Source organism: Rhinichthys klamathensis, unplaced genomic scaffold (genome assembly GCF_029890125.1).
Source record: "Rhinichthys klamathensis goyatoka isolate OS25496 unplaced genomic scaffold, OSU_Roscu_1.1 h1tg000011l_1, whole genome shotgun sequence".
NCBI lineage: Eukaryota > Metazoa > Chordata > Actinopteri > Cypriniformes > Leuciscidae > Rhinichthys > Rhinichthys klamathensis.
Window position 1 is genome coordinate 19665755 of NW_026606564.1, and position 26103 is coordinate 19691857.

At 37.0% G+C, this 26103-nt stretch overlaps 2 protein-coding genes across 2 annotated transcripts in view; both read right to left on the reverse strand.

Moving 5' to 3' along the window:
- LOC130100468 (ribonuclease inhibitor-like) overlaps positions 1-26103 on the reverse strand; it is a 669359-nt gene that overhangs the window by 354563 nt on the left and 288693 nt on the right. The gene's annotated exons all lie outside the window — the stretch shown is intronic.
- LOC130100508 (protein NLRC3-like) lies at positions 20810-23254 on the reverse strand. Its single transcript, XM_056265983.1, has 4 exons — positions 23209-23254; positions 22805-23000; positions 21220-22710; positions 20810-21153 (listed from the first exon to the last, which is right to left on the reverse strand). Exons 2-4 carry the CDS (start codon positions 22836-22838, stop codon positions 20810-20812), a joined length of 1869 nt encoding a protein of 622 aa, XP_056121958.1. The 5' UTR covers positions 22839-23000; positions 23209-23254.

Consider the following 26103-nt stretch of genomic DNA (forward strand, 5'->3'; position numbering starts at 1 on the left):
TGTTTCTGTGTTCCTGGTCTGAGTTTCTTTTGTTTGTTTTATTAATAAATGTGCTTGCAATTGGATTCACTTCTCGCTTTCTTCTTCCCGCATCGTTACACTATCTCGCAGTCAGTGAAAATAAATGAGGTGCAATGACGCTAACAGGGGCGAGTGGGACCAAAAAATCTACCGGGCAATTTCGTAGACAACCGGCCCTCGTGGGGGGTTGATTTGTTTAAATATAATATTTTAATATCTAATTTGCTGGGTTTAATAATTTGCTGGGTTTAATTTTTTTTCCCTCTGTATTCTGTAGCAAATTCTGAAAAGGCATTTGTAAGCTATAATTCATGCTGTGTACTGTATCTTGAGAAGCCAGAACCCCTTTACATTTAATAGAAAACATAATGAACCACTTATATTACGTAAAAATGTATAAAAATGTGGGTACATTTGCAATGCTAATAATATGCATTATTACAGTCTGTAAATATCTCTTAACAACACAATGCAATCACTAGTAAGACTTCCGGTTAATAAAGTATCTGGGAAGAATCTATTCTATATTAACAATGCATTAAATCACATACACATTAATAAACCACAATAAATAAAGCAAATTAAGTGATGTCTCGTGTCTCAAGTCAAGTGAATTACGGGTCATTGGACAGGCGTCCAATCACAACTGACTTCCGGAAAAGGGGAAGTAACCAATGACATTTGAGGTTATTAAAATAGTAAGTCCCGCCCCTCGACTGCCAAAAATAAAACTGTTCAGTGAGCAAAAGCAGCAGGCGAGAGCAGATCAAGCGCGAGCGCGTGGGCAATGATAATGCGCGTGCGATGGCTTGTATTGCGTGCAGAGGAGATGTCATGCGGGCGCGCGGTTTTTGAATGAGCTCGCGAGTTCCCGTTTCCTCACGTGTAGATCTGTTATCCTCTCGCAGAAGTCATTAGGCTTGTTTGAGATGCGCCTTGCCTCGCCTGAAATGTATGCGAGAGTAGGCGGCTGCAGTGAGGGGAGGAGTGAAAAAAGCGCAGGCAAGACGGACTGATCTCGCTTCTCGTGGATCAGACACCTGTGAGATCAAAGTTGGATATCGCGGGATTCACGGGATTCACGCTCGTGCATGGTGTTGCTAATAAACTGGATGTAATTTAAGTTTTGTTGCTTTTATATGAAAATATAATGAACAAGACACCCAAAGTACTTATTTAATTCCATTTTAAATAGGCCTACGTGTTTATCAGTAATTTTTTCTTTAATACAGACATGTGTTTTTATTAAAAAAATAAAATTACATCACATAGATCGCACTGTCAGAGAGTTTGGGAATATCCACACATAATTTATACACATAAAACATGATGTCAGAGTTTTAAAATCAAACATTTTAAAAGAGAACAATACATTACGGTTGTTTAAACCAATGAGCATTAAGCTGTGCCGTCAGCAAGTCGTTTCCCATCGTGCTTTTGATCAGCGCAGTCGGTGTAGAGCAACTGCGCGCGACTGCAGAATCCGACAGGTACGCCTTGCGGTCGCGAGAGTTTTTTGACACACGTCAGCATGACATCAGAGCAAGGCGGACCGCACTCGGACACATTTCTAACCGGCATGCATCTCGCGCTGATCACCGGTGATCGGTTCTGCGCAGATTTTGTTCATCTCAAACAAGCCTAGTACCGCGTGCGCCAGCATCAGTTGTGCGCTTGGTTATTATTGCCATTGATTTTCCACCATAAAAGCTGGCCTAAACCGAAATAGCGTTCTCATTCTTTAGTCATTGAAATAATTTTGATAAACTTTTATGACAGAAATATTACTACATGTAGCCTAAATGATTTAATTCCTTCATTATCAACACTTTAATATCAACTCTTTGTCTCAGACGCTCCTCAGAGAGCCTGTGGGGGGTTGGAGGGAGAGTTCAGTGCTTATGGTGGGGGTGCAGGACAAGCTGTTAATCGCTTCTCTTTCATATGGAGAGTGTCGGATAGCCAGCCTGATGATACACTTTCATATTAAAGAGCAGGCAAAGTTCCTTTCAGGATAAATCTGTCGATGTGTACAAATGTAGACCCTATATCTTATTAAATTAGCTGTATTTAAAGGTTTTCTTTTTTTTTTTAAGTGTTCAATCCAGTTGTTTCAACTGGTTTTGTATTGGTGTAGAATGTTTGAGCAGTGTGTATGATTGTCAACAATACGACATTAACTGTTGAACTGTTGATGAAACGCGTTCATGCCAACTAAACGAATGTGAGTGAGCAGCAGACAGAGCTCTTTTATTCACGATCGAGCAACCTCGTTTTATTGTAGGGTGAATTCAACAAGGTATTCTGTTTCTTTTAAGCAACAAATGCTAAATAATAATAATTTACAGTTGTTGTTGTTTTTTTTGTCATTGGTGACACGCAGCGACATACAGTTTTATTAGCTGTATGATGCGTTTCTATCCTGAAAAACATTTAATATCGAGACCCAGCGCGTGCAGTGCGGGAGACAAAAGAAACTTGAGATCCAGCGCGTCTGCGAGAGAGAGGCAAAGATAAACGCCTGTTCTTAATTTATGTTGCTTTCTACTATTTTCATTTTGTACTGATTTAACCCTTGTGTTCTGTTCGATTTCTGTGTACTCCCCTTATGGACCGGGTCAAATTGACCCTAATTGGATTCAATACAATTCCTCAAAAATCACACTATGAAAAACAACAAAGATTTAGAGACAAACTGTCTTTACTGAGACAAACTGTCAAACTGTCTACAAACTTTTAATATCAACATTTGTCAAACATTACAAAAACATTATATCTGAAAATATGATTTATGAAAATGTTTTTAAAATGTTTTTTAAAACAGTTTTGTTTTGACAAAATTGGAAAATAAACAGTATACTGATTTATTTTGCATATATATATATATATATATTTTACATTTTATGCTTTGAACATCGTACCTGAACAAAAAAAAATTGCTGTATAATGAAATTTTTTCATTTTCCTAAGTTAACTTTCCCTAGTTTCCTAAGACCTATTTTCCTAGTTTCATTATTCACTCACTGGGAAGTGAGAAACCAAACATAACAAAAACATACAACAAATAAATGTTTTTTTATTTATTTTTTGGCTCTGTGAAGCTGCCTTTGAAAATCCTACATAAAAGTTTTGGTTAAAAGCTAGGTATTTTAGATATTTTGAATATTGAAATGAGAGCTTATTTTACTATCTGTGTCTGACAAAGATTTTCATCTGTAATTTGCAAATAATTCTGAACACTGTAATTTTAGCTTTTTCAAGTGTGTTTGGCAAGGGTTAGAGCACTTTTAGATGCACTTGCACGTTAGAACTGGAGTTGAAGTGCCCTGACATACAGAAAATAAATGTTTTTATTTTGTGTCTGTACAGTTGCTTTTGAATGGCTGTCTATGAGGGTCAAATTGACCCACGAACATCACAAACGTAACAGTAATTTTGTTTGTATATGTCAAAACACATGAGCATGTTGAAACTTTGCATGCATGTTCATCATGATAAATGAGAAAAAGTCACAAAATATCAAGAAAAAAAACAAAGGTTAACCAGTATTTCCAACAACTTGAAAATCGAAACGGGTCAAATTGACCCGCAACATAACACAAGGGTTAATTGTAGCCTACACAGCAAAGCTGAAATTTCTTTGGCAATACAAATTTAAAATGTCGGAAGAATTAAATTCTATATTTCTAATTTTTCTTCGCAAAGGGAAACAACACTCGATCCAACCCGGTTTTAAATAAATAAACAAACTGTCCTGACTCTTTATTTAAACCTTGAAATGTATAATAGGGTTATAATTTCATTGTTTTTTTATATTGAAAGCAATACTATTTAGTTAGTGTATAATTTTTGTAGCCAAGTCAACAAAATGTTAAGAGCTATTCAATGTAGGCCTATGGATCTGTTTTGAAAAATGTATTTCGTTGCTATGGGTATCAGTGTCAGCCATCTCAATTTCGTGAATTATTCACAAAACAATAATTTAGCTGATTAAAGACGAGCTTCATGATCTTCATTTTCTGGTGCGATCGGCTGACAATCGTCAACAGCACCTTCGGGTTTTGTCGTCTGTGCAGCGAAACAGAGGCTCTGCTGGAATCTAGCCAATTGATGATGTAATGTTCCATTAATAAATAAACAAAACAATTGATGTTAATAACTGTTCCCTTTCTAAGCATCAAGAAGGGTAAAACATTAAAGTCCCTGTAAAGTCAAAATTAAGTATGTGTTCTGAGTTTGTCACACCACAGAAAAATGTGTTATTAGCCACCCAGCCAAATTTGAATGATAAAAAAAGCCGCCAAGTAAATAAAATAAGCTATCAAAATCTTGAAAAACTGAGCAGTATTCTCTGCTCTTAAATGCTGGGGGCGTGTCCGCTGGCTGCGCTGAAACCACGCCCACTAGCGGGAAAGCTTCCGACAGTGTTATTAGGTGATATTGCTTTCGGGACGGGAGGATGAAGGCCAATGACGGAGATAAGTCGGTTTGGCCCCATTTACCCATTCACGGATTATCAGTGAATCCCAGAATCTCAGACGAAAGTTTATAAATCTATCCCGTGTAAAATGTTCACTACAGAAGCGGGTTTTGGCAGTGATCCTCAGCTCTCCATCAAGGTTGGCTCTTCACAAAATGAATCCACCTCTTCTTGATGTGATCGTTTTTCGGAAAATTAAATAAGGACACCGATCTGTTTTGTACATGATCGCATCCAGGTAGTACGTATTTCCGTGACGAAGGCATAGCTAGCTAGCAAACTGTAGGCTGTAGTAACTAATAGTACTGACAGTAACTCGCGATTCAGCGGCGAACTGATGTGAATGTCGAAGCCTCAATAGCTTCTCAATTTTTTAAAATAAGCTAAACTGGCTACTATCACAACAGATCTGCAACCACTGTGTTGTACATTATCTGTTTTATATTCTGGTTTTAAATTTTATATTATGCACATGCTCCAGTGCGTCATCAAGTAGGGGCGTGTCCAGGAGATCAGGGGCTCCAGTGCGTCATCAAGTAGGGGCGTGTCCAGGAGATCAGGGGCTCCAGTGCATCATCAAGTAGGGGCGTGTCCAGGAGCTCAGGGGCTCCAGTGCGTCATCAAGTAGGGGCGTGACCAGGAGCTCAGGGGCTCCAGTGCGTCATCAAGTAAGGCCGTGTCCAGGAGCTCAGGGGCTCCAGTGCATCATCAAGTAGGGGCGTGTCCAGGAGCTCAGGGGCTCCAGTGCATCATCAAGTAGGGGCGTGTCCAGGAGCTCAGGGGCTCCAGTGCATCATCAAGTAAGGCCGTGTCCAGGAGCTCAGGGGCTCCAGTGCATCATCAAGTAGGGGCGTGTCCAGGAGCTCAGGGGCTCCAGTGCGTCATCAAGTAGGGGCGTGTCCAGGAGATCAGGGGCTCCAGTGCGTCATCAAGTAGGGGCGTGTCCAGGAGATCAGGGGCTCCAGTGCATCATCAAGTAGGGGCGTGTCCAGGAGCTCAGGGGCTCCAGTGCGTCATCAAGTAGGGGCGTGACCAGGAGCTCAGGGGCTCCAGTGCGTCATCAAGTAGGGGCGTGTCCAGGAGCTCAGGGGCTCCAGTGCATCATCAAGTAGGGGCGTGTCCAGGAGCTCAGGGGCTCCAGTGCGTCATCAAGTAGGGGCGTGTCCAGGAGCTCAGGGGCTCCAGTGCGTCATCGAGCCCGAGATTTAGGAACACAGCAATGGTGAAAAACTGTTTAACGGTCTAACTCCACAATTCAGTACTTCACAGTTCACGGTCTTTGTAATATGTTTTAGCAATACATTTCTAAAATTGATAATGTGTGTAGAATTTTTTTTTAGAATTGCCTTTACAGGGACTTTAACGCTGTCGGCCAACATCGGTCAACAGCATGTAGGCTTCAATGTTATCATCTAAACGCCTATTAATAAAAATGACAGACAATGAATAACAAAGCTCCGATAAGTGTTTTGAATCAATAAATGCACATTTCAAAAGTTTTTATTTTCGACAAATATTAAACTAGAGACAAAATGATGAAATCAGTTTATAGAGCTGAGTTTCGAACTCAGAGCGCTTGAAGCCCCGCGAGGGACATGTTGAAGCATTGACCGCACAGCTATCGTCTGAACACTTAACATCTTATGCTCATGCAAAGCCTTATTGATTTAAAACAATTATTACAATGTTTTATGTTGAAATGTTTTCATTTATAAAATAAGCCTATTTAACCCTCTGGGGACGGATTGGCCGATACCGCCCAAAAGGGCATACTTTTACAAATGTGTAATTATCTTAAAAACTATTAATGATAGAGAGGGGTCGTCTTCCTCAGATTCCGCTGAAAACAATGGTATATGGGATACACACTTCCTTGTTGCGTAATACCACTGCGTATAAGGCCAATGAAATCAATGTTGTTAGGAATATTCCACGCGCAAAGACCAATGGAAAAATTGAAACAGAGAGCGAACGGAGTGGAGTAGTACAGCGCGCAGAGAGATTTATATGAGAGAGAGACAGAACGATTATAATATATATATATATATATATATATATAGCAATTATAGCATTATTATCTTATTGTTTTAGCACTTTTATGATGGCAAGCAGTAAAAGATTTACCTCAGAACACGCTCTGGAACAATTACTGGAAAGTGACGAGGAGAAATCCGAAGCTGACAGTTTTTTCACAGATGATGAAATATTTTACTTTTGATTGAACAATTACAAATGTCTGTCAAGCAAAGGGTTTGAACAATATATTTTTTGTTCAAAAACTGTTCACTATTGTTGTGTGAGGTGTGATTTTCAGTAATAAATGACAAAAATAAAATTTTCGTTTTGAAATTCTTTAGTTTATTGTACATTTATTGTACATGTTTCACTCATACTTCCTTTATAAACACATTACATACTAGCTTAGGGTCTTCTGAATCCATAGATACCAAACACATGGGGCCCTATCTTGCACCCGGCGCAAATGACTTTGTACACTGACGCATGTATCATTCCTATTTTGCACCCGCACAAAGCGGGCTTTTCCCTCCACAGACGCACGTCGGTAAACTAGGGAATGAACTTGCGCTCCCTGGGCGGGTCGGAGCAAAAAGGAGGCGTGTTTTGGCGCAAACATTCCCTAGTGCTATTTTGCAGTTCCAGAAAACAATTCCGCCACTGACCAGAAAAAAGCTAGTCTAAAGTCAGTGGCGCGTTGGGCGTTGTTCATAATGCTATTTTAACCCTCTGGGGTCCAAGGTGTTTTTGGGGTCCTTGAGATGTTTTGACATACTCTGACATTTGTGCTTTTTTCAGTTGCTTATAAACATATTACTGGCAAAGGTGTAATTACACTCTATTTAGCACAAACAGGGCTACCATAATATGTTATCAACATGTATGTACATTTTTGTATTTTTGAGAGTTCAAAGTCGATTGACGCTCTAGAGCGTCAGAGGACACACCCCTCAGAAATCTATTTATAACTTTGGATCGGATCATGGTATTAACTTACTTTTTTTTTATGAAAAAGCTGCCATTCGTCTGCATATACTGTGTTGACTTTCGCAATTTAAAAGCATTTTTTATTTTAGTGCAAATCTATTGCATTTTACTGCAAAACAAAGAAATATTTTATTCTGGTCTAATGAAATGAAATGCTTTTGGGGTGTGTGTGAACCAATCACAGACATGTGTGTGAATCAATCATAGATCAAAAACAAAAGATGACGCCCTCAGACAAAGGGGAGGTGTTTACAATCAGCTCCAGGTGTGTGTGTGATAGCCGAATAAGCCGATGCAACTTGTTGTACACGGTCCTAGGACGCGCACAGTTGGAAGTTTTCAGATACAGCTCTTTTGTACTTCGCAAGATTCTTTTCGAAGAGAATATGGCAAAACAGAGATTCTCTGCCGAGCAAGTAGCTGAAATGCTTTTTGCCGACAGTGAGGAAAGTGAAATAGGATCCGATCCGGATCGGTTTGATTCGGAGGAAGAAGACCAAATATTCCACGGAATCGATCCATTTGAGGAGTAAGTGTGAATGATATATTACTGATAATATGTTTGTCTGATATATATTGTATCGTTTTTTAGTCAAATGATTTTATTATAGCTGTTCAGAAATAACGGAGCTGTAATCAAACAATGTGTGCCGTGCGCGCAATCAAACAAAGAGCGCCATGTGCGTAATCAAACAATGTGCGCTATGTGCGCAATAAAACAATGTGCGCGTTTTGGCCGCATGTAATCATATTCATTTATAAGCTATTTCGTTTACTTTGTTTGTCTATTTTATTGTAATGTTTTTTAGGAAAATGTTATTGTAGTTTTTCAGAAATAATGGTACAGGGAGTTATCTAAGGCCTTTAGCACTATTTGTCTATATGGGAGGGGGTTTGCTTTAGACGTTGTATTTACTCTTTGCATTTTATTGTAATGTTTTTTTAGGGAAACATTTTTGTAGCTTTTCAGAAATAATAGTGCAGTAAGCCTTATCTAAGGCCTGTACTATTTTGCCTACATGGGAGGGGGTTTTAGACATTGTATTTACTCTGTGCATATACTATGATAAAGGCACCAGTAATAATTTTGTAGTTAGTCCTATGAGTTGAACATAAAATATGCACACATGATGATAAATAGCTAATCTTTATTTCTTTATTAGTAAGGCTGTACAACTTTTGATATGTGGGAATCTAAACTAATGACAAAATCTGTGTGTTATAGTCTAAATCAGGAAACTGCAGAGCAGCCAGGTACATCTGCTGAACCCATGACCCCGACCACTCGCCCATTTCCATCCAGCACCGCTTCTGCTCCTCCTGCAGCCTGCCGATCAAGGTCTCCTCCTGCAGCCCGCAGATCAAGGTCTCCTGCAGCCCGCAGATCCATTTATCCTCCTCGACCCGGCTCCTCCAGCACTGCCACAGAACCACCAACATCATCTGCGACCCCTGGCTTGAGGTCGCGTCCTAGGGGAAGGAGGCAGTCACTTTCACCTGTCCAATGTCCAGCACCACCACCAGACCAGCTGGAACAAGGATGGAAGACTGAAAATGATCCTGATGTGGCCCCCATTCCACACAGGTTTTGCCCCAGACGTGAGCCTGGAGTGCAATTGGACACCTCCGTAGAGCAAAGCCCCCTCGGCCTTTTCAAGCACTCTTTTAGTGCTGATTCCATCAGGACATTGTGTGCCAACACAAACAAGCTGGTGGAGAGAAACATTGCTGCTGGGAAAAGGTATACAAGTGGACCAACATCAACCCTGTGGAGATGTTCAAATTCATTGGCTTGGTTCTGTACATGGGAGTTCTAAAGCTCCCAGCAGTAAGTGACTATTGGAAGAGAAAAAACATTTTTTCTGTGAATTTTCCAAGCACTGTGATGTCAAGGGATAGGTTCCGTGCCATATCTTGGAATATCCATATGAGTGACCCAGAGGAAGATGTTGTCAATGACAGAAAGAAGCAGACACAGCCAGATGAGTATGACACACTCTTTCGTCTGAAGCCATTGATGACTGAGATAAAGGCCGCCTGTCAGTCTGCCTACCATCCCAGGAAGCAGCTTTCCATTGATGAGAGGATGGTGGCCACCAAGGCAAGAACTGGGATGACCCAGTACATGAAGGCGAAACCCACCAAATGGGGGATAAAGCTGTTTGTGCTCGCAGACTCCAGCAACGGCTATACCTGTGACTTCAGCATTTACACAGGTAAAAGCAGGTTGGCCTCTGGGCTAGGGCTCTCATTTGACTCTGTGGTGGAATTGATGAGGCCATCTTTCCTAGGCAGTGGTTATCACCTCTACTGTGATCATTTTTACACCAGCCCAAAACTCTTCAGGCACCTGCTGTCCCTCAATTTCGGAGCCTGTGGAACCATACGTGAAGGGAGGAAGGATGCTCCAAAAACGAAACTAAACCAACTGCCCAAGAAATCCTCCAGAGGAACTCTCAGGTGGATAAGAGAAGATGACCTTCTCTTCACTAAGTGGATGGACAACAGGGAGGTGGCAATGTGCAGCAGTGTCCATGTTGCTTATGATGGGGACACTGTCAAGAGGAAGCAGAAAAAGAGGGATGGATCCTGGGAGGAGATAAACATACCAGTACCAAAACCGATTGTTGATTACAACATCTACATGGGGGGTGTGGACTTATCAGACCAGCTGATCCAGTACTATTCAGTGCACCACACAACAAGAAGATGGTACAGAACCATGTTTTTTCATTTTATTGACATTGCTGTGACGAATGGCTTCATAATGTACAGAGAAATCCAAAAGCTGAGGAACACACCAGCCAACCAGCTCACCACCCACAGGGCCTACGTGGAGCAGCTCGATGCTGAGCTGTGTGGTGTCACAGTTGGGGCTGTTCCTGTACAAAAGAGAACTGGGCATATACCTGTGCCAATCTCCATTCCAGTTACACGGCTGAGGTGTGAGAAATGCAAGGCGGATGGGTTCCCAAGAAAAGACACCTCATGGAAGTGTAATGAGTGTGATGTGCCGCTCTGCCTGCAGCCAGAGCGCAACTGCTTTCAAATGTGGCACATGTAAGAAAAGCACATCAATATTTCAACTTTCCAATGCAGTGCGCAGTGCACAGTGCCATCTAGGGGTGGTTTTTGTATATTTTGTACATATAAGCTGTGTCCCAATGTGAAGGCTGCATCCTCCGAAGGCCGCGGACTTCGAAGGATGCAGCCTATTCGTCCTTCGAAGGACGCACCTTGTAGCCTTCATAGGATTTCCTAATTGCGCATCCAGGTGTTCCCGATTACCGCTCCATGGCGCCAAGCAACAGTGCGAGATGGAGCTGCCGTCCTGATCATTAATTTGTTATAATTGAGTAAACAGCTATGGAGCCAGAATTGGCTATTGTCATTTTTATGTTTTATATTTTACTGAGGATGTTAAATACATGAATTTTCTAAACGACATTTAGGCCACTTGTCTTTAAAGTCATTTTTTTAGGAGGAAAAAGCTCAGTATAATAGAATAAGCAAAAAAAGACTTCACATATAAAAAAGAAATATAACACAAACACAAGGTTAGGTTATATAAAAATAAAACATTCATGAATTATTTTATGATTATTACTGTCTTCAGTGAACTCAACGCAAATGATAATAATATTATTATTATTAGCCTACATTTAGGCTACATATTTAGAAGGCGGTTTTATCCAAAAAAGGAACAAAGAAATTCGTCAAATGTCAGTCATAATACAGGGCTAAGATTATCACAAATAAACACAAGATTTTGACGCAAATGTGTGTGGGAGTGTGAGCGCGCACTGCATGGCACGGAGGCGCGGCCGCGAACACTTGCATTTTCCCATCAACAGTGGAAACAACTTAAAAAATACTCTATAATTTCTGGTCATACAGAAAAGAATAATACATCATTCGCAACTACTTTTATTTGTCCAAACTCACATAACAAGAAAACGTTGTGCTTTTGTAAAATAAAATAAAACAATCAGTCGCGCTTTCATGATCTCCGTGAACTGGAGCGCGTCTCATAAATGAACTGAAACAAAATATACCTTGCCTAAAGCTTGAAATGTTCACTTTTAAACGAACAATTAAAATGCCTCGTTATTTATGCAGACACATTTATTATCATTAGCCTATAAATCATGGTTCCAGAGACATGGCTCTTCTCATTCAGCATTGCGGGAAAAATATAATTTCCAGGTTCTTATCTGGCCTTAGAAAACCAGTAAAATTGACATTTGTCCCATGGTAATTTGTGAATATTTTAAATGTTTAATAAAGGGGCAAAGTCTTTTTTTTTTTTTTTTTTTTTTTTTCAGCATTTGTGTAGCCTACTACAGTTCAAATTTTGGTGTTCAACTTTGGCTTTTAAAAATACAACAACCTTTCATTTTTAGTTTTTCAACTACGGGTTAAAAAAAAGAAAAACAAATGGACGCAAAAGTAGGCTACCTTATATTATTAAATATTTAAAATAATGTATTTGTAGAAAGGTTTGATAGTCAATTAAAATACTAGTAAAATCAAAGACTTTAATCTAAAAAACTATCACTAAACTATCTTTAGTTTAATAGTCTGTGTAAATTTGCATCCATTCGTTTTTAAATTTTTTTAACCCGTAAATGAAAAACGAAAAATGAACGGTTTTAAAAGGCATAGTTCAACACCAACATTTGAATTTGAACTGTAGGCTACACACCAAATCCTGCACCAAAAATGCTGTCGTCACCGGCGCGCAATGAATTATGGGGTAGGATCAAGGTAGGATAGGCCGCTAAGTGTCCATTTATGAATACTTCCTTTCACGGGGAAACGAAGGGTGCATTTGGCGTCGCTTTTGAATCAGGGTAGCCTTCGTCACGCCGTGATGACGCAACCGGCCTTCGAATACGGCCTTCGAAGGATGCGGAATTGAATTGGGACAGCCTTCATCGCGCCGCGGTGACGCAATCGGCCTTCAAATGCGTCCTTCGAAGATGCAGCCTTTGAATTGGGACAGCCTTCGTCACGCCGCTGTGACGCAATCGGCCTTCAAATGCGGCCTTCGGAGGACGCAGCCTTCACATTGGGACACAGCTATAGACTGAGAATATTCCATCCTAATGACCATTGGGTTCCCTTCATATTCTTATTTCTGTTTTGTTCACAAAAAAGTATGGTGACTACAGTTACAAAAATGTAAATATTTGTTTTGTTTCTTTATATTTTTTCACCCAATTTTTTTGCAAGTGTTCTAAAGCCTTTGGGGAATTTTTTTTTTGTTGTAAAATCCTTTGTTTATTTATGTTTCATATTTTTATATAATAAAAACAAAAAAAAATAATTTCTGTTTTTGTATTTCTTGGTGATATATCACACAATAACTCATATAATTGTCTCAAAAAGTGTATTTTCAATGCATCCACATTGTAGGTGAGAATCTATAGAATCCAGAAATATGTCTCTCTTTACTCTGCTATGAAAATTGACCATTTCAGAAGCAAAAATATCAACATAGTGCCAGGTGGCCTTAAAACCCCTTAGACTTTGAAGGGTTATGCGTGGTTACTGAAAAAAATAAAACTTAAAGTTTCTGAAATAAGGCCACAAAACACATACTAAATATGTGTCCACAATACTTTTGACTAATGAATGTTGTCGCCTAGAGTTTTTTCTTCAAAATGATCTGAAAATCATCCTGCCTTATCATTCACATAAAACAATAGATTGGTTTAAATTTAAAAATGACACTTTTTGTTTGGAAAGGCAATATGCGCAGGGGTGTGACCTGCTGTGATTCACACCTGAGAAGACAATGGGCCCGCATAATGAGCGCATAATGGGGCTGCATACTAATGACCCTTTCATTCAGGTGTGTCACTGAGCCACAAGAATGCAATGACAATATATATATATATATATATATATATATATATATATATATATATATATATATATATATATATATATATATATATATATATATATATATATATATATATATATATATGCCTATATAATACAAAATTGGTTCACAGTTCCAATTATTTATTTATTTTTCAAATTGTGCTTGCAAATTGTATAATATCAAATGTAAAAATTTCTAGTAATTGTGCAGTTAATTATCATACTGTTTTTACAGAAAGTTTGGGAATATATCCCAAATGTGTCACTAATAAAACACAATACAAATAATTTAAAGAGGAGGCTTATATTGAGCTTTTAAGATTTACCTAAGATTTATTTATATGTAGCCTACATATATTTTTGCTATTTTAATAAAAAGGTTACAATTACAACAACAATTAAAATTTTAACTATATTTCAAATGTAATCTTTCTTTGTATATACTAAAGTATACATTTTATCATACATATTTCACAGTTGCGGATTAATTAGTTTGAATATAGCCTACAATCGAACAAACACTATAATAACATCTTAGCAAACAAGCTTATTTGATGTGGCAGTATTTTACAGTAAAAACGACATCTTGTCTTTCATATGTAACATATCGTTTTTATGATTAGGACATATAAATGTTAATTTGCAGTTTAATATGTTACTTATACAAAAATATTTTATTTCAACATATTTCAGTCGATTTTTCTCATCTCAGTATTGGAATATAGTTAGGTAAAAGCTGTTCATTCATTCACACACAAAAATGCGATTCATATTCAAACAGTCTTTTTGTTTACAGACACTATTTCATATCGCGATTAGCACAAAGCACTTGAAAATAAAGAATGTACCTATTCCTCGGCTGGATCCGTTCCTCCTCCAAATGAAACTACCTGTACTTCTGAGGTAATTTTTTCCAGGATTATTATTAAGATAGTATTATTCCTCACAGCGTCGTAAATATGAGTCTCTTTCGGTGGGTTATCCAGCTGATGTGGGCGTGGATCGCCTCAGAGCAGAGGTGGGAGTAAGTCACACATGTGCAAGTCACAAGCAAGTCTCAAGTCTTATCCTTCGAGTCTCAAGCAAGTCCAAGTCAATTTTTTATAAAAGCAAGCAAGTCAAGTCAAGTCACTGCCTTATGTCAAGCAAGTCAAGTCAAGTCACTGCCTTATGTCAAGCAAGTCAAGTCAAGTCGTAGCTTGGGTCACAAGTCACTGGCAAGTCATACAAACGTTTGATGATTTCACTGAATTTATATATTAAAATAAGTTAAAACTACATAAGTTGTGGACTATGGTTTTATTTGCAACATATTTTTTTTAAATATGCATTTCCACATACAGCTGAGTGGTTACTACAATAAAAATCTAAAAAATAAAAAATAAATACAATTTCAAACTACATAGCCTAAAATGTAAATGTAACTGAAATTAGGCCAACATTAAAGCATGAAAAAATAAATATGCCTCAAACATTGCAGAAGACCATTAAAAGGTATTAAACAATTCACAATTCAAGTATAATGGTTCCTATGCCACCAAATGGCATTCTTCAAACTGGCATCCCCTTTATATAAGTTATATAACAGCCGTTGGCATTTAGCCTATTATGAAGTTAAACCCGCCAATAGGTGGCGCCAAATCACCGTCTTAATGTACGAGTCATAGAAGCATTCAGTCAACTGATTTGTTCAAAATGACAGATTCGTTCTGGAACTAAGCAACTAGGTCACTGAATCACAAATACGCATAACTCTTTCTGTGGCTTGTTTGGAACTATTGTCATTGGAGAAATAGAGCAAAAACAGAGAATATTTGGAATATTATGTCTAAAATGTCACATCACAATATTCACTCTTTGTTTACTGAACTGTTTTATAAAATCATCACATTTGCAATCGCGCCAATAATCTGGAAATATTTTTTTATATATGTTATAATTATGAAAATAACTCATACTAGGGCCATTTTTTCCACCACATTTTGAATTTTGGGTGCATATTAATTCTGCTGGCATTTTTTGCCACCAACCCCCTGATAACATTAAGAGAAACATAAACGACAAAACTAACAGTTTTCTATATTGTTTTTTGTCATTGGAAAGAACAACATTTTTGGCTTTAAAGCATGATTTAAAAAGAAATGTGGCAAATGTTATACAAAACATATACCATCATTAATTATCATTTGAATATTGACAACATTAAGCTACATTTGAAAACATAATTGTGTATAAAGAGGCATGCTGTTTTGACCAATATTATTCTCTCTAGGTTTAAAGATAGTCAAATTAAATATAACAAACAGGTTAAACAAGCCATAGCTTACTTTTAGACGTGGTGAATGAAGTTCGACTGTTCGAGGTTGTGATGGTCGTCCGATGCGATATCCCTTGCCAGTTATTATGCGTACAACAAATCTTCTTGCATGAATATGGTCATTTTCTAGTGTTTATATCCAAAAAGAAACGATGCTGGGAGATGTTTTTGTATTTAGCGCGCTCACCGCGATGTAGGCTATTTCTGGGCTTGTGCAGCGTCATGCAATCGCGCAGAATCTGATGACTGACGTCAATGGTTCCGTTGCTTTCATTTTGTTTATCAATTGATGTTGCGATGATTTATATAAAAATGTATATCAAGTCATTCTCGAGTCATACAGTTCAAGTCAAGTCAAGTCTCAAGTCATTGGATCTCAAGTCAAAGTCAAGTCGAGTCATTTTCTTAATTTAGTCAAGCAAGTCTCAAGTCCTTAAATTTGCGACTCGAGTCTGACTCGAGTCAAGTCATGTGACTCGAGTCCCCCATCTCTGCCTCAGAGCATTTGTGTTTGAATAGAGCGCACGCTGCGTGGGCGTGGTCAAATTAACTTTAATGACCTGAGACGAGAACGACTATCATCTCTCTCTTGATAGCTGATCTGCACTGGACTGAAGAATATAAAGTGTAAATTGGAGATACTGATGTAAGTTGAGCCACAGGAGTCACATGACTAGAGGTGCGATGACTGACAGGACGATGCCGGAGACAAAAGCCCAAAATAACTTTTGTGAAAAATTCAAAGATCTTTTATTTATTTGTTACAACGTGGGTATACCATATCAATCCTGTCATTGTGCTATTTTATTGTTGTTGTGTTTTTTCATCTAGAAATATTGAAGTGACATTAAACATTAATTTCGTTCCAAGAAAAGGAAAGATCTAACAATAAAATATCAGAATAAGAGCTACAGATCCTGAGGGTCATTATAAACTGTGTTGACGTTTATCATCATCATGACAGAACCTGCAGCGTCTGATCTGATCTTGATCATTTTTGATGCAACAAATTGTCAAGCTAATTCTATAGCTAAAATAATATATTAGTTATGAACATTTAGCCTCCATATACAGTAACTAATTTAGTTAAATATTTGATCCTGTCTCACCTCAGTGTCTTCAGTTGACAGTCTGGATCCTGTAGTAAATCATTGAGCTGCTTCACTCCTGATTGTCCAGGATCATTCCCTGTGAGATCCAGCTCTATCAGGTGTGAAGGGTTTGATCTCAGAGCTGAAGCCAGAGCTTTATAACCTTCTTCTGTTACACTGCAATTAGAGAGTCTAGAACAGGAATGAAAGCATTCAACTGATTAATCAGTTAAACCCCAAACAATATAAATCCTTAAACTTGAATTTTATTTTGTTCTTTGTACAAATGCATTAAAGGTTAGTTGCAAAAACTGACAACTGAATATGGAGGTAAACAAAAGGCACAGAAATATTTAATATGTTAGACATCAACATCACTTTCGAGATTACAATTATCTAAAACTGTGTAAGCCCGTTTATCGGTCCAAATGGGGGTTTCCTCCAGAACGGCTGAAGGTTTCTGCGTGTTACTGTCTTTCCACGTGGCAAAGCAATTTAAGTCCATTTAAACTTTTATCGGACTCCATTTTATATCTTAATCCATTTTATCATGACCTCGAATTTAAGTTAGATTGCCAATTGGTTATTGGTCAATTATATAATAGTTTAGCAATACATTTGATTGTAGGGGTGGGCGATATGAGCAAAAATTCAAATCACAATATTTTCTCACTGTCCGGACGATATCGATATTATAACGCGATATGAGAAAAAAAAATTGGAATCACATTTTAGTACACCTTAGTTAAATTACAGGTAAAATATGTATTTTAACACTAGATAACTAGAAAAAGGTGAGGCATTTCATTGGACATAGACCTGAATTGTTTTTTATTATTATTGTGCCATTTTTTTTTCTCAAAAACTGCAAACTTGCAACATGAGGTAGGCCTGAATGCACTTGTTATGTCTTTCCACTTTTTGCTCGTCTTGTCATAATGAGAACCGGCAGCGAATGAAGACTTTATTGATTTCTGAGTGAGAGCCGTCTTCGGGTGTGCTCTGTCTCCGGGAATATCTGTTGTTATAGTTTTGCTTTGTTTTTATTTTAATATAGTTTTCAATTTTGCTTTAAATTTCAGCTTAGTTTTAGTTAGTTTCATTAATGGTTTTGTTAGTTTTTATTTAGTTTTTATTTTGCAAACACATTTCTATATAGTTTTTATTTTATTTAGTTTCAGTTTTAGTAATTATAGTTTAGCTTTAGCAGAGCGAGCAGAACACTTCCAGTGTAGACCAAAGCGAGACGTTTAATTTAAGTTTAATGTTTGCACAGATTACAGTTAACTCTTGTGCAGACATCTTAATAATAAAAATAAAATAATGGTTTGAGATTGAACAAAGCACCAAATAAATAGAACTGAAAAGTATACAAGAAAAAAACAATGAAAATTTTCATACAAACTAATTCATTAGTGTAAGGAGACCTACAGTTTGTACAGTATAAAACCCATTACGTCTATGGAGAGTCCCCATAAAGATAGTGGACCAGGGTGTGTGTATGCGTGCGCGGTGTGTGTGTCGTGTGTATGTGCGCGCTTATGTGTGTCGTGTCCTGTTATTCATAGCCTAACGTTACATTGCGGGGAAATGTCTCCACGTAGATAATATTATTAGCAGTAAATGTTTTGTAAAAACAAAGATAATAATAGCAGCTTTCAGCCTTTCAACCTTCATGAAAACATGACATCTCAAACATACAGTAGCCTAGAACTTTTACGTTTTTTTGTGCTTGACGAACTTGTTTTGGTGTTCAGACATCAACATCACTTTCGAGATTACAATTATCTAAAACAGTGTAAGCCTGTTTGAAGATTGAAAATCTCATAATTTAATGTTTTTAGATCACAATCTCACCAGCTTCGGTCACTAAACAGAAGTAATTGCTATATACCTGATTTCAGTCGCATTCACGATTACATAATCAAATATACTTTAGTATAGCCCCTGTGATTGCATACACTTGCAATTAAAGTAACATTTACTTCAGTAGAGGTATGGCCACTACTACAGATATAAGTCAACCAACTTTACTTGTCTTATAATAGCTTTGGATTGGCCCTGCCGTGGTTTCCCACGTACACTTATGTAAAGTAACATTAAATTAAAACAGAGGTAAAACACACCCAGATTTAAGTTGGTCACGCTTCAATTTTGCTTCCCGAAACGCTGCCCGAAACACGTACACTTGAATTAGCGCCAAAATATTAGTTGTCACTGATGTATTTTAACGAGTTCACAGTGGGAATTTGCATTAATCACCGTCCCAAACTTACTGGGGACAGACGTTGATTTACATGGGGGCACACACACAGCAGTTAACAAGATATCTCTAAACGCTCCACACCTTATTACCTTTTTGGTTTATTCTGTGGGAATGAGACCTTTGCACCAGTCGCACTGAGACATTTCAAATGATACCAAACATGTATAATACTGTATGATAATAGTTCATATTAAACCATATAGATTTTTGGGTGAATTCAGGTAGGGATGGGTGAAGGGAAAGATGTGGAAATTGGGAGGTGATCAACTCAAGTGCGCTTTTTGCCTCCGGCATCGTCCAATTTACACTTACCTCAGTATCCCCAATTTACACTTTATATTCTTCAGTCCAGTGCAGATCAGCTTCACTCCTGAATCCTGCAGATTATTATTGTTCATGTTCAGCTCTTTCAGATTGGTATCGGATCCAAGAACTGCAGCCAGAGCTGAACAGCTTTTGTCTGTTAAGTTACAATCATTTAACCTACAATAAAGTCACAACACAGAATTAGATGGAATACATACAATACATTTTCTATATACAAATATTAAATACATTTTCCCATTTATTTTTTACATAAACAGCATATACAGCAAAGAGGCTGAGTTAAAATAAAATGTATCTTCAAAATCTACTATTTCCTGTACATTAGTGTTTTTTATTCATGACAAATATCCTTGATAAAATAAACCATGTTTGAAAAACAATTTGTGTAAAGCTTCTATAGCTATAGGATTTTTTCTCTATTTATGTGACCTGATGGAGTTTAGGTTCTTGCCACTGTTGCCTCTGTCTTTCTTAGTGGACACTTATTAATCAACAATATTATTGACTTGACTGCACCGACACCATTATATGAGACAGTTCACACTTTATGGCAACTTAAAGGCCTTTCACTATAATACTAAAACTGCCTCCATTCACATGTACTTGTCTTTTTGACATAAAATAAGTAAAGCTAATATTACTTAAACCTGAGAACCTAAGAAGTTTTTTTGTAGAAAAACCATCTGATGTGTACATCAAATATGATACAACAGGCTTTTGATAAATGTTTATTTGTAAATCTCTCGATCTACATATTGCATTACATTATTATTACATTAAACTACAGAATTACACAATTGAAATAAGCATTTAAAATATCTAATTACTGGGAGAAACAGAGGGACAACTAATATATGATGTGAAAATATACTGTACTTTATTTATGAGCCTTTTTTTATAAAAATCTCAATGCTTTATACTATAACCTTTCAGAATTTCATCTTACTTTTTGGAAATATAAATAACATCTGTACCAAATTACATTCTTTCCCCCCAGTTTGGGTATATGAATAAAATATGCCTTTTTTTTCCCCTCAACTATGATTATGTGATAATATATATAATTATATATAAACCATACAAGTCTGGTGTATCATATGATACAAAACAAACATGCAAACATTTTTCCATGGTATTTTATATTTTGTCTTAAGTTGTGATAAACTCTCCACACACACACACACACACACACACACACACACACACACACACACACACACACACACACACACACACACACACACACACACACACACACACACACACACACACACACACACACACACACACACACAAAACAAAAAAGCTTTACGGGTATAGCTTCATGTTTATGATGGGGAATCACCATAGAGTAATGTAGATAAATGCATTTTTGAGATGAAAGCTAAACATGACAAAATATATTAAAAGACTTACAGGGCTGTTTTGGAGGTTTTAATGACTGCCGATAATCTAATGAGACACTCGTCTGATTTCTTGAATTTCTGAAGCTCAAACTCCTCCAGCTCTTCCTCTGATGTCAACAACACAAAGGCTAAAGCAGACCACTGGGCAGGTGAAAGGTCACCAGATGAGAGACTTCCTTTGCTAAGGTGGGTCTGAATCTCGTTCACCAGAGTTTGGTCGTTCAGTTCATTCAGACAGTAGAACAGATTGATGGATCTCTCTGCAGGAAGATTAGCTTCTAGTTTCTGCTTGATGTACTGAACTATCTCCTTGTTGCTCTGGTCAGTGCCGTCTCGCTGTGTCAACAGACCTCGTAAGAGTCGTCGAAATATCCCTTTGTTGCTCTGGTCAGTGCCGTCTCGCTGTGTCAACAGACCTCGTAAGAGTCGTCGATTAGACTGGAGTGACAGACCGAGGAGGAAGCGAAGGAAAAGGTCCAGGTGTCCATTGTCACTCTCCAGCGCCTTGTCCACTGCAGTCTTGAGAAAATCAATCATGGTTTCATTTCTGTTTTCCTGTTCTGTAGACTCATCCTCAAACACACTTGTCTTGTTGATGTCTAGAAACAGATGTGCATAAAGGGCTGCAATAAACTCTTGAATGCTCAAGTGAACAAAGCAGTACATGGTACCAAGAACGATCCCTGTTTCCTCCTTAAAGATCTGGGTACACATGCCTGAGTACACTGATGCCTTATAGACGTCAAGACCACAGGCTTCCAGGTCTGTGTCATAGAAGATCAGGTTGTTTCTTTCCAGCTGATGAAATGCCAGTTTCCCCAGTGAAAGGATGGCGTCTTTATCCCAGGAAACATCTGGTGTGTATTCTCCATCATATTTCCGGCGGCTCTGCTGGATCTGAAAGCGGAGAAAGTGTGTGTACATTTGTGTCAGAGTCTTGGGAGTGTCTTCAGTGTTTGATTCCTGCAGTGTTTTAGAGATCTCATCAGCCTGAGTGTTTTTCACATCATTATTTCTCTTCTCCTCCAGAATGTTCTGGAGAACAGTGGCTGAAATCCAGCAGAAGACTGGGATGTGGCACATGATAAAGAGACTCTTTGATTGTTTAACATGATCTATGATTGTGTTGGCTTGAATATCATCCTTGAATCTTTTTCTGAAGTACTCTTGCTTTTGTGCGTCGCTGAATCCTCGTATCTCTGTCAGCCGGTCGATACAGTCAGGAGGAATCTTACTGGCAGCTGCTGGTCTGCTGGTGATCCAGACGAGAGCAGAAGGAAGCAGATTTCCCTTCATGAGGTTCGTTAGGAGAACATCCAGAGAGGCTGGTGACGATACATCACGCCACGTCTCATTACAATCAAACTTCAGAGGAAGGCGACATTCGTCCAGTCCATCAAGGATGAACAGCACTTTGAACTGATTCCTTCTTGTAAGGTTCAGTCCTTTTGTCTCTGGGAAAAACTGAGTTATAAGGTCCATCAAACTTAGTTTTTCTTTCTCCTTTAAGTTCATCTCTCTGAATGGAAGAGGAAATATGAAGCGGATATCTTGATTTTCTTTTTCTTCAGCCCAGTCCAGAACAAACTTTTGCACAGAGACTGATTTCCCGATGCCAGCGACTCCTTTTGTCAGTACAGTTCGGATCTCCTCGTCTTGTTCAGGCGCTTCAAACAAATTTGTGCATTCAACCTGTATCTCTTGTGCTTCATGACGTCTGGAAGCAACTTCAATCTGTCTCACCTCATGTTCAGTATTGACCTGTTCACTGCCACCCTGAGTGATGTAGAGATCTGTGTAGATGTTATTCAGGAGTGTGGAGTCACCTTGCTTCGCCATTCCTTCAAACACACATTGATACTTCTTCTTTAGGCCACATTTCAGCTGATGAATGAAGAACAGCTCATCTAAACACAGGAACAGAAAATAGATAGTTTTAGTCTTCATTTTCTCTCCTACATTTATAAGAGACAGTCAGACAGATGATCACGAGTCTCTTGCCTTCTAGAGCATCAGCAGCTTCATCTTGCTTCATCTCTCTCAGGTAATGTAGTGTGAGATCAAGAGCTGCTGATTTGATACTGGATCTGTTCTCATTAAAGTCCTTCACAAAGTGTTGTGTGTTCTCTTTTTGTAATATTTTCTTTAACTTCTCCAGTTCATTCTTCAGAAATGTGATTATTTTGCTCTCAAGATCCTACAAACAAAAGTAAGAGAAAAGACAGAATAACACAATTTAAGCCAAATTGTACATTTGGTCAACACCATTTATTCAATAACTATTAAAAGGAACAAAAGCTTAAAAGGAACAATAGTGATCTGGAGGAATTACATTACATTTCTTTTTTTCATAACTTATTTGTTTATTATAAATATTAAACATTTATAAAAATTTGTTTTCCTACCTGAAAGACTCCTAGGAGATTGTCTTTGAAATTCTTGTGAGTCTGAACGTCTGAGTCTAATGTCTTATATTGAAGCCTGTATATTCAATACAAATCAAATAAATACACAGAGAGAGAGAAATAAGCATTAAAAATTCAACAAAAAATATTCAACCAGAAAATTGTCTTGGGTTAAAAGGCTAAAAGGCTCACTTATACACAGTACAATCACACACATCACAAAACACAATTAATCCAAAGAAAGTACCTTGTAATTAAATAAAAAAAGGCTTAAATACAATATACTAATACAACTATTTGGTCTTATTTAAAATAGAAATTGCAGTAGTAATAAAGGTGTTCCTGTAAGCTGTGAATATACTAATACATTTTTGATCTGATTAATGATAAATATTTAATCTAAAAATGAAGAGTTTGGTTCCAAAACGCGATAAACGCCATTTAAAAAAAAAAAAAATAGTTACTGCAAAAATCAGTATTGTATCTGGTTGGTATTGAAAAGTCAATGTTTAATTTTAAATAAAATGCAATATCCACCATGTTATTCTGTCATGTTTTCTCCCTTTCTTTCCAAACCGCGACAAACGCCAGTCTCCCTTCTCTGCAGAATGCGACATATCCGCTCTCAACCAATCACAAGGCACCATTCCACGCAATGTAAACAGCAACGGCAGCGCCTTAAATACACCCGGCTTCCTAGTTTTTCTTATCTATTTTGTACTGTTCGATCAACAAACAAACAAAAAAATGAATAATTTTGACGGCATTGATGAACCTGTGGTTGTTTCTGCGGTGGGTAAGAAACGTAAGGCATTGAAAAATGTTTTCAATCTTCTTTACAGTTCTTAAAAATATTATACTAATAAACTTACGTTGTTGTGTACTTTCAACAGTTTCAATATGAAAAAAAAAACTTTTATATTGATTCAATGGATTAATTGCATTTAGATTTTTTTTTTTTTTTTTTATGGATTTATTGCATTTTGGGGGAAAAAATAATCCGTTTTTATAATAAATCTTTGAAAATCAAAACCTGGATTTTTTTTTTATTTTTTTATTATGACCTACAAATGCTATGTGAAAGTTTGAAACAGAAAATAGTGGTTTTCATCTTTCCACTTTCTTAGTAAAGAAAACACATTTTTACTCAAATTAATCTAAATGGATTTATTGCGTTTTGGAACCAAACTCTTCAAATGTTTCATGATTGGTATTCACTGATACAACTTTTAAACACAGTCAACGTGTGACAAAAAATTAGTTACACAAAATACCTTTTATTAGATGATGGTGTTTTCTCACTGAAGTTTGGTAAATCTTCATCTTTAGAGCGATCACTCTTCAGAGACACAGAGCTGGACACATGTGAGCCTGATCTTACACTGATGACACAAAGAACAGAGAGAGAGAGAGAAAACACTTTAGTAAAGGAGGATCAACTGTGTCTGAAACACATCTGTGTCTTTATCTAATCCTCCACAGAAACACACACACTCACACAATTTACAGTTTTATAGTTAACCATCATTTTATTTTACTGGCTTACGTTAGTTTAACAATTTATTTAATGTACATGAGTGGATTAAATTAAATATGTTGAGGATTTAAAAGATACTTGACCATAATTTATGAGAACTTGTCAATTTTTTGTTTATTGACAGAAAAGAGAGAAGAAATGTCTGTGCGATACAATTTTGTTAACATACTTAAATTAAGTGTATAGTTGTTTTCTAATGTCTATCAATAATTTTATGATCTAAAAACACATTTATTTGGATTAATTCAGCATCTAGAATAGCCTGGCTAACGTCAGACCACACTGTAAAAAAAAAAAGTTTTTTCACAGAAATATACTGTATTATTTTACAGATCTTTTCTGTTTTTTTAACATTACGTGTAAATGTCATTAAAATACAGAAAAAAACTTTTATTAAAAACATTAACCATAAAATAAAAGTAATAATCTGTAAATTCATATAAGGAGAAATTATAGTTTTTTTTACAGGATTATTCTTTTGTTTAATTGGCTTGAATATTAAATTACATTAAATTCTATGTAAAAAGACAAAACAAATCGCTTATTTAAAATTAAGACAACTATGTGTTTTTTTACTGTGAAACCTTAAATTTAAGGTAAATACATGTAAAAAAAACAATCGTAAAAAAACGGTAAAAAGTCTGGCAGCAAAGTTGCCAAACACTTACCGTCAAATTACAGTAAAAAACCTTAAGTTATTCTACGGAATAATTCTGTTTTTTAAAATACAGATATTTACTGTAAATATTTTCTGTATTTTTACAGTTCCACTGCTGTAGAATGAAAAGAAAATCTCATTAAAAAAATGTCTGTAGAACATTAAACAAATGAATAAATCTGCATATAAACTGGAAATTATTGCAGGAATACCTTACAATTATACAATTAAAGAAGTCTTCTGTTTTTACACAGTATTCTTTGGTAAATTCATAACATTATCAATTACATTCACAAGAACTCCCCGTCAAAGTACAGATTTTTAGATGTAAAACACGTACTTTTCACATTAATGTATAGGTTTACTTTGAATAAACTTTTTTTATAGTAATTAAACGCAACTATCCAATATATCTACATACTTTTAATTCAAGGAGTTCACTATATATAAACATTGTTTTATAGTAAATAAAAGCAACTATCCAATATACATTACTTTACCATTAATGTATAGGGTTAGGGTTAGGTTAGCACCTCACACCTATCAAATACAGGGTAAATGTAAAACTTCCAAGTCCCCTGCCACCAATGCAGATATTTTTCAGAAGCAAAGATAAACTTTGCTGGCCACATCAGCTTAAGATTCAACAAGTGCAGATACAAAAGTGATAGATAAAAAATATATACATAAAATACAAAAA

Excerpts from the sequence above, each read along its gene's own strand:
- LOC130100508 (XM_056265983.1), bottom strand. The coding sequence starts at position 22,838 with ATGAAGCAAGATGAAGCTGCTGATGCTCTAGAAG. Across the intron at positions 22,711-22,804 it reads AGCTGCTGATGCTCTAGAAG|ATGAGCTGTTCTTCATTCAT; the intron begins GCAAGAGACTCG and ends TCCTGTGTTTAG. Across the intron at positions 21,154-21,219 it reads TAATCGACGACTCTTACGAG|GTCTGTTGACACAGCGAGAC; the intron begins GTCTGTTGACAC and ends GACTCTTACGAG.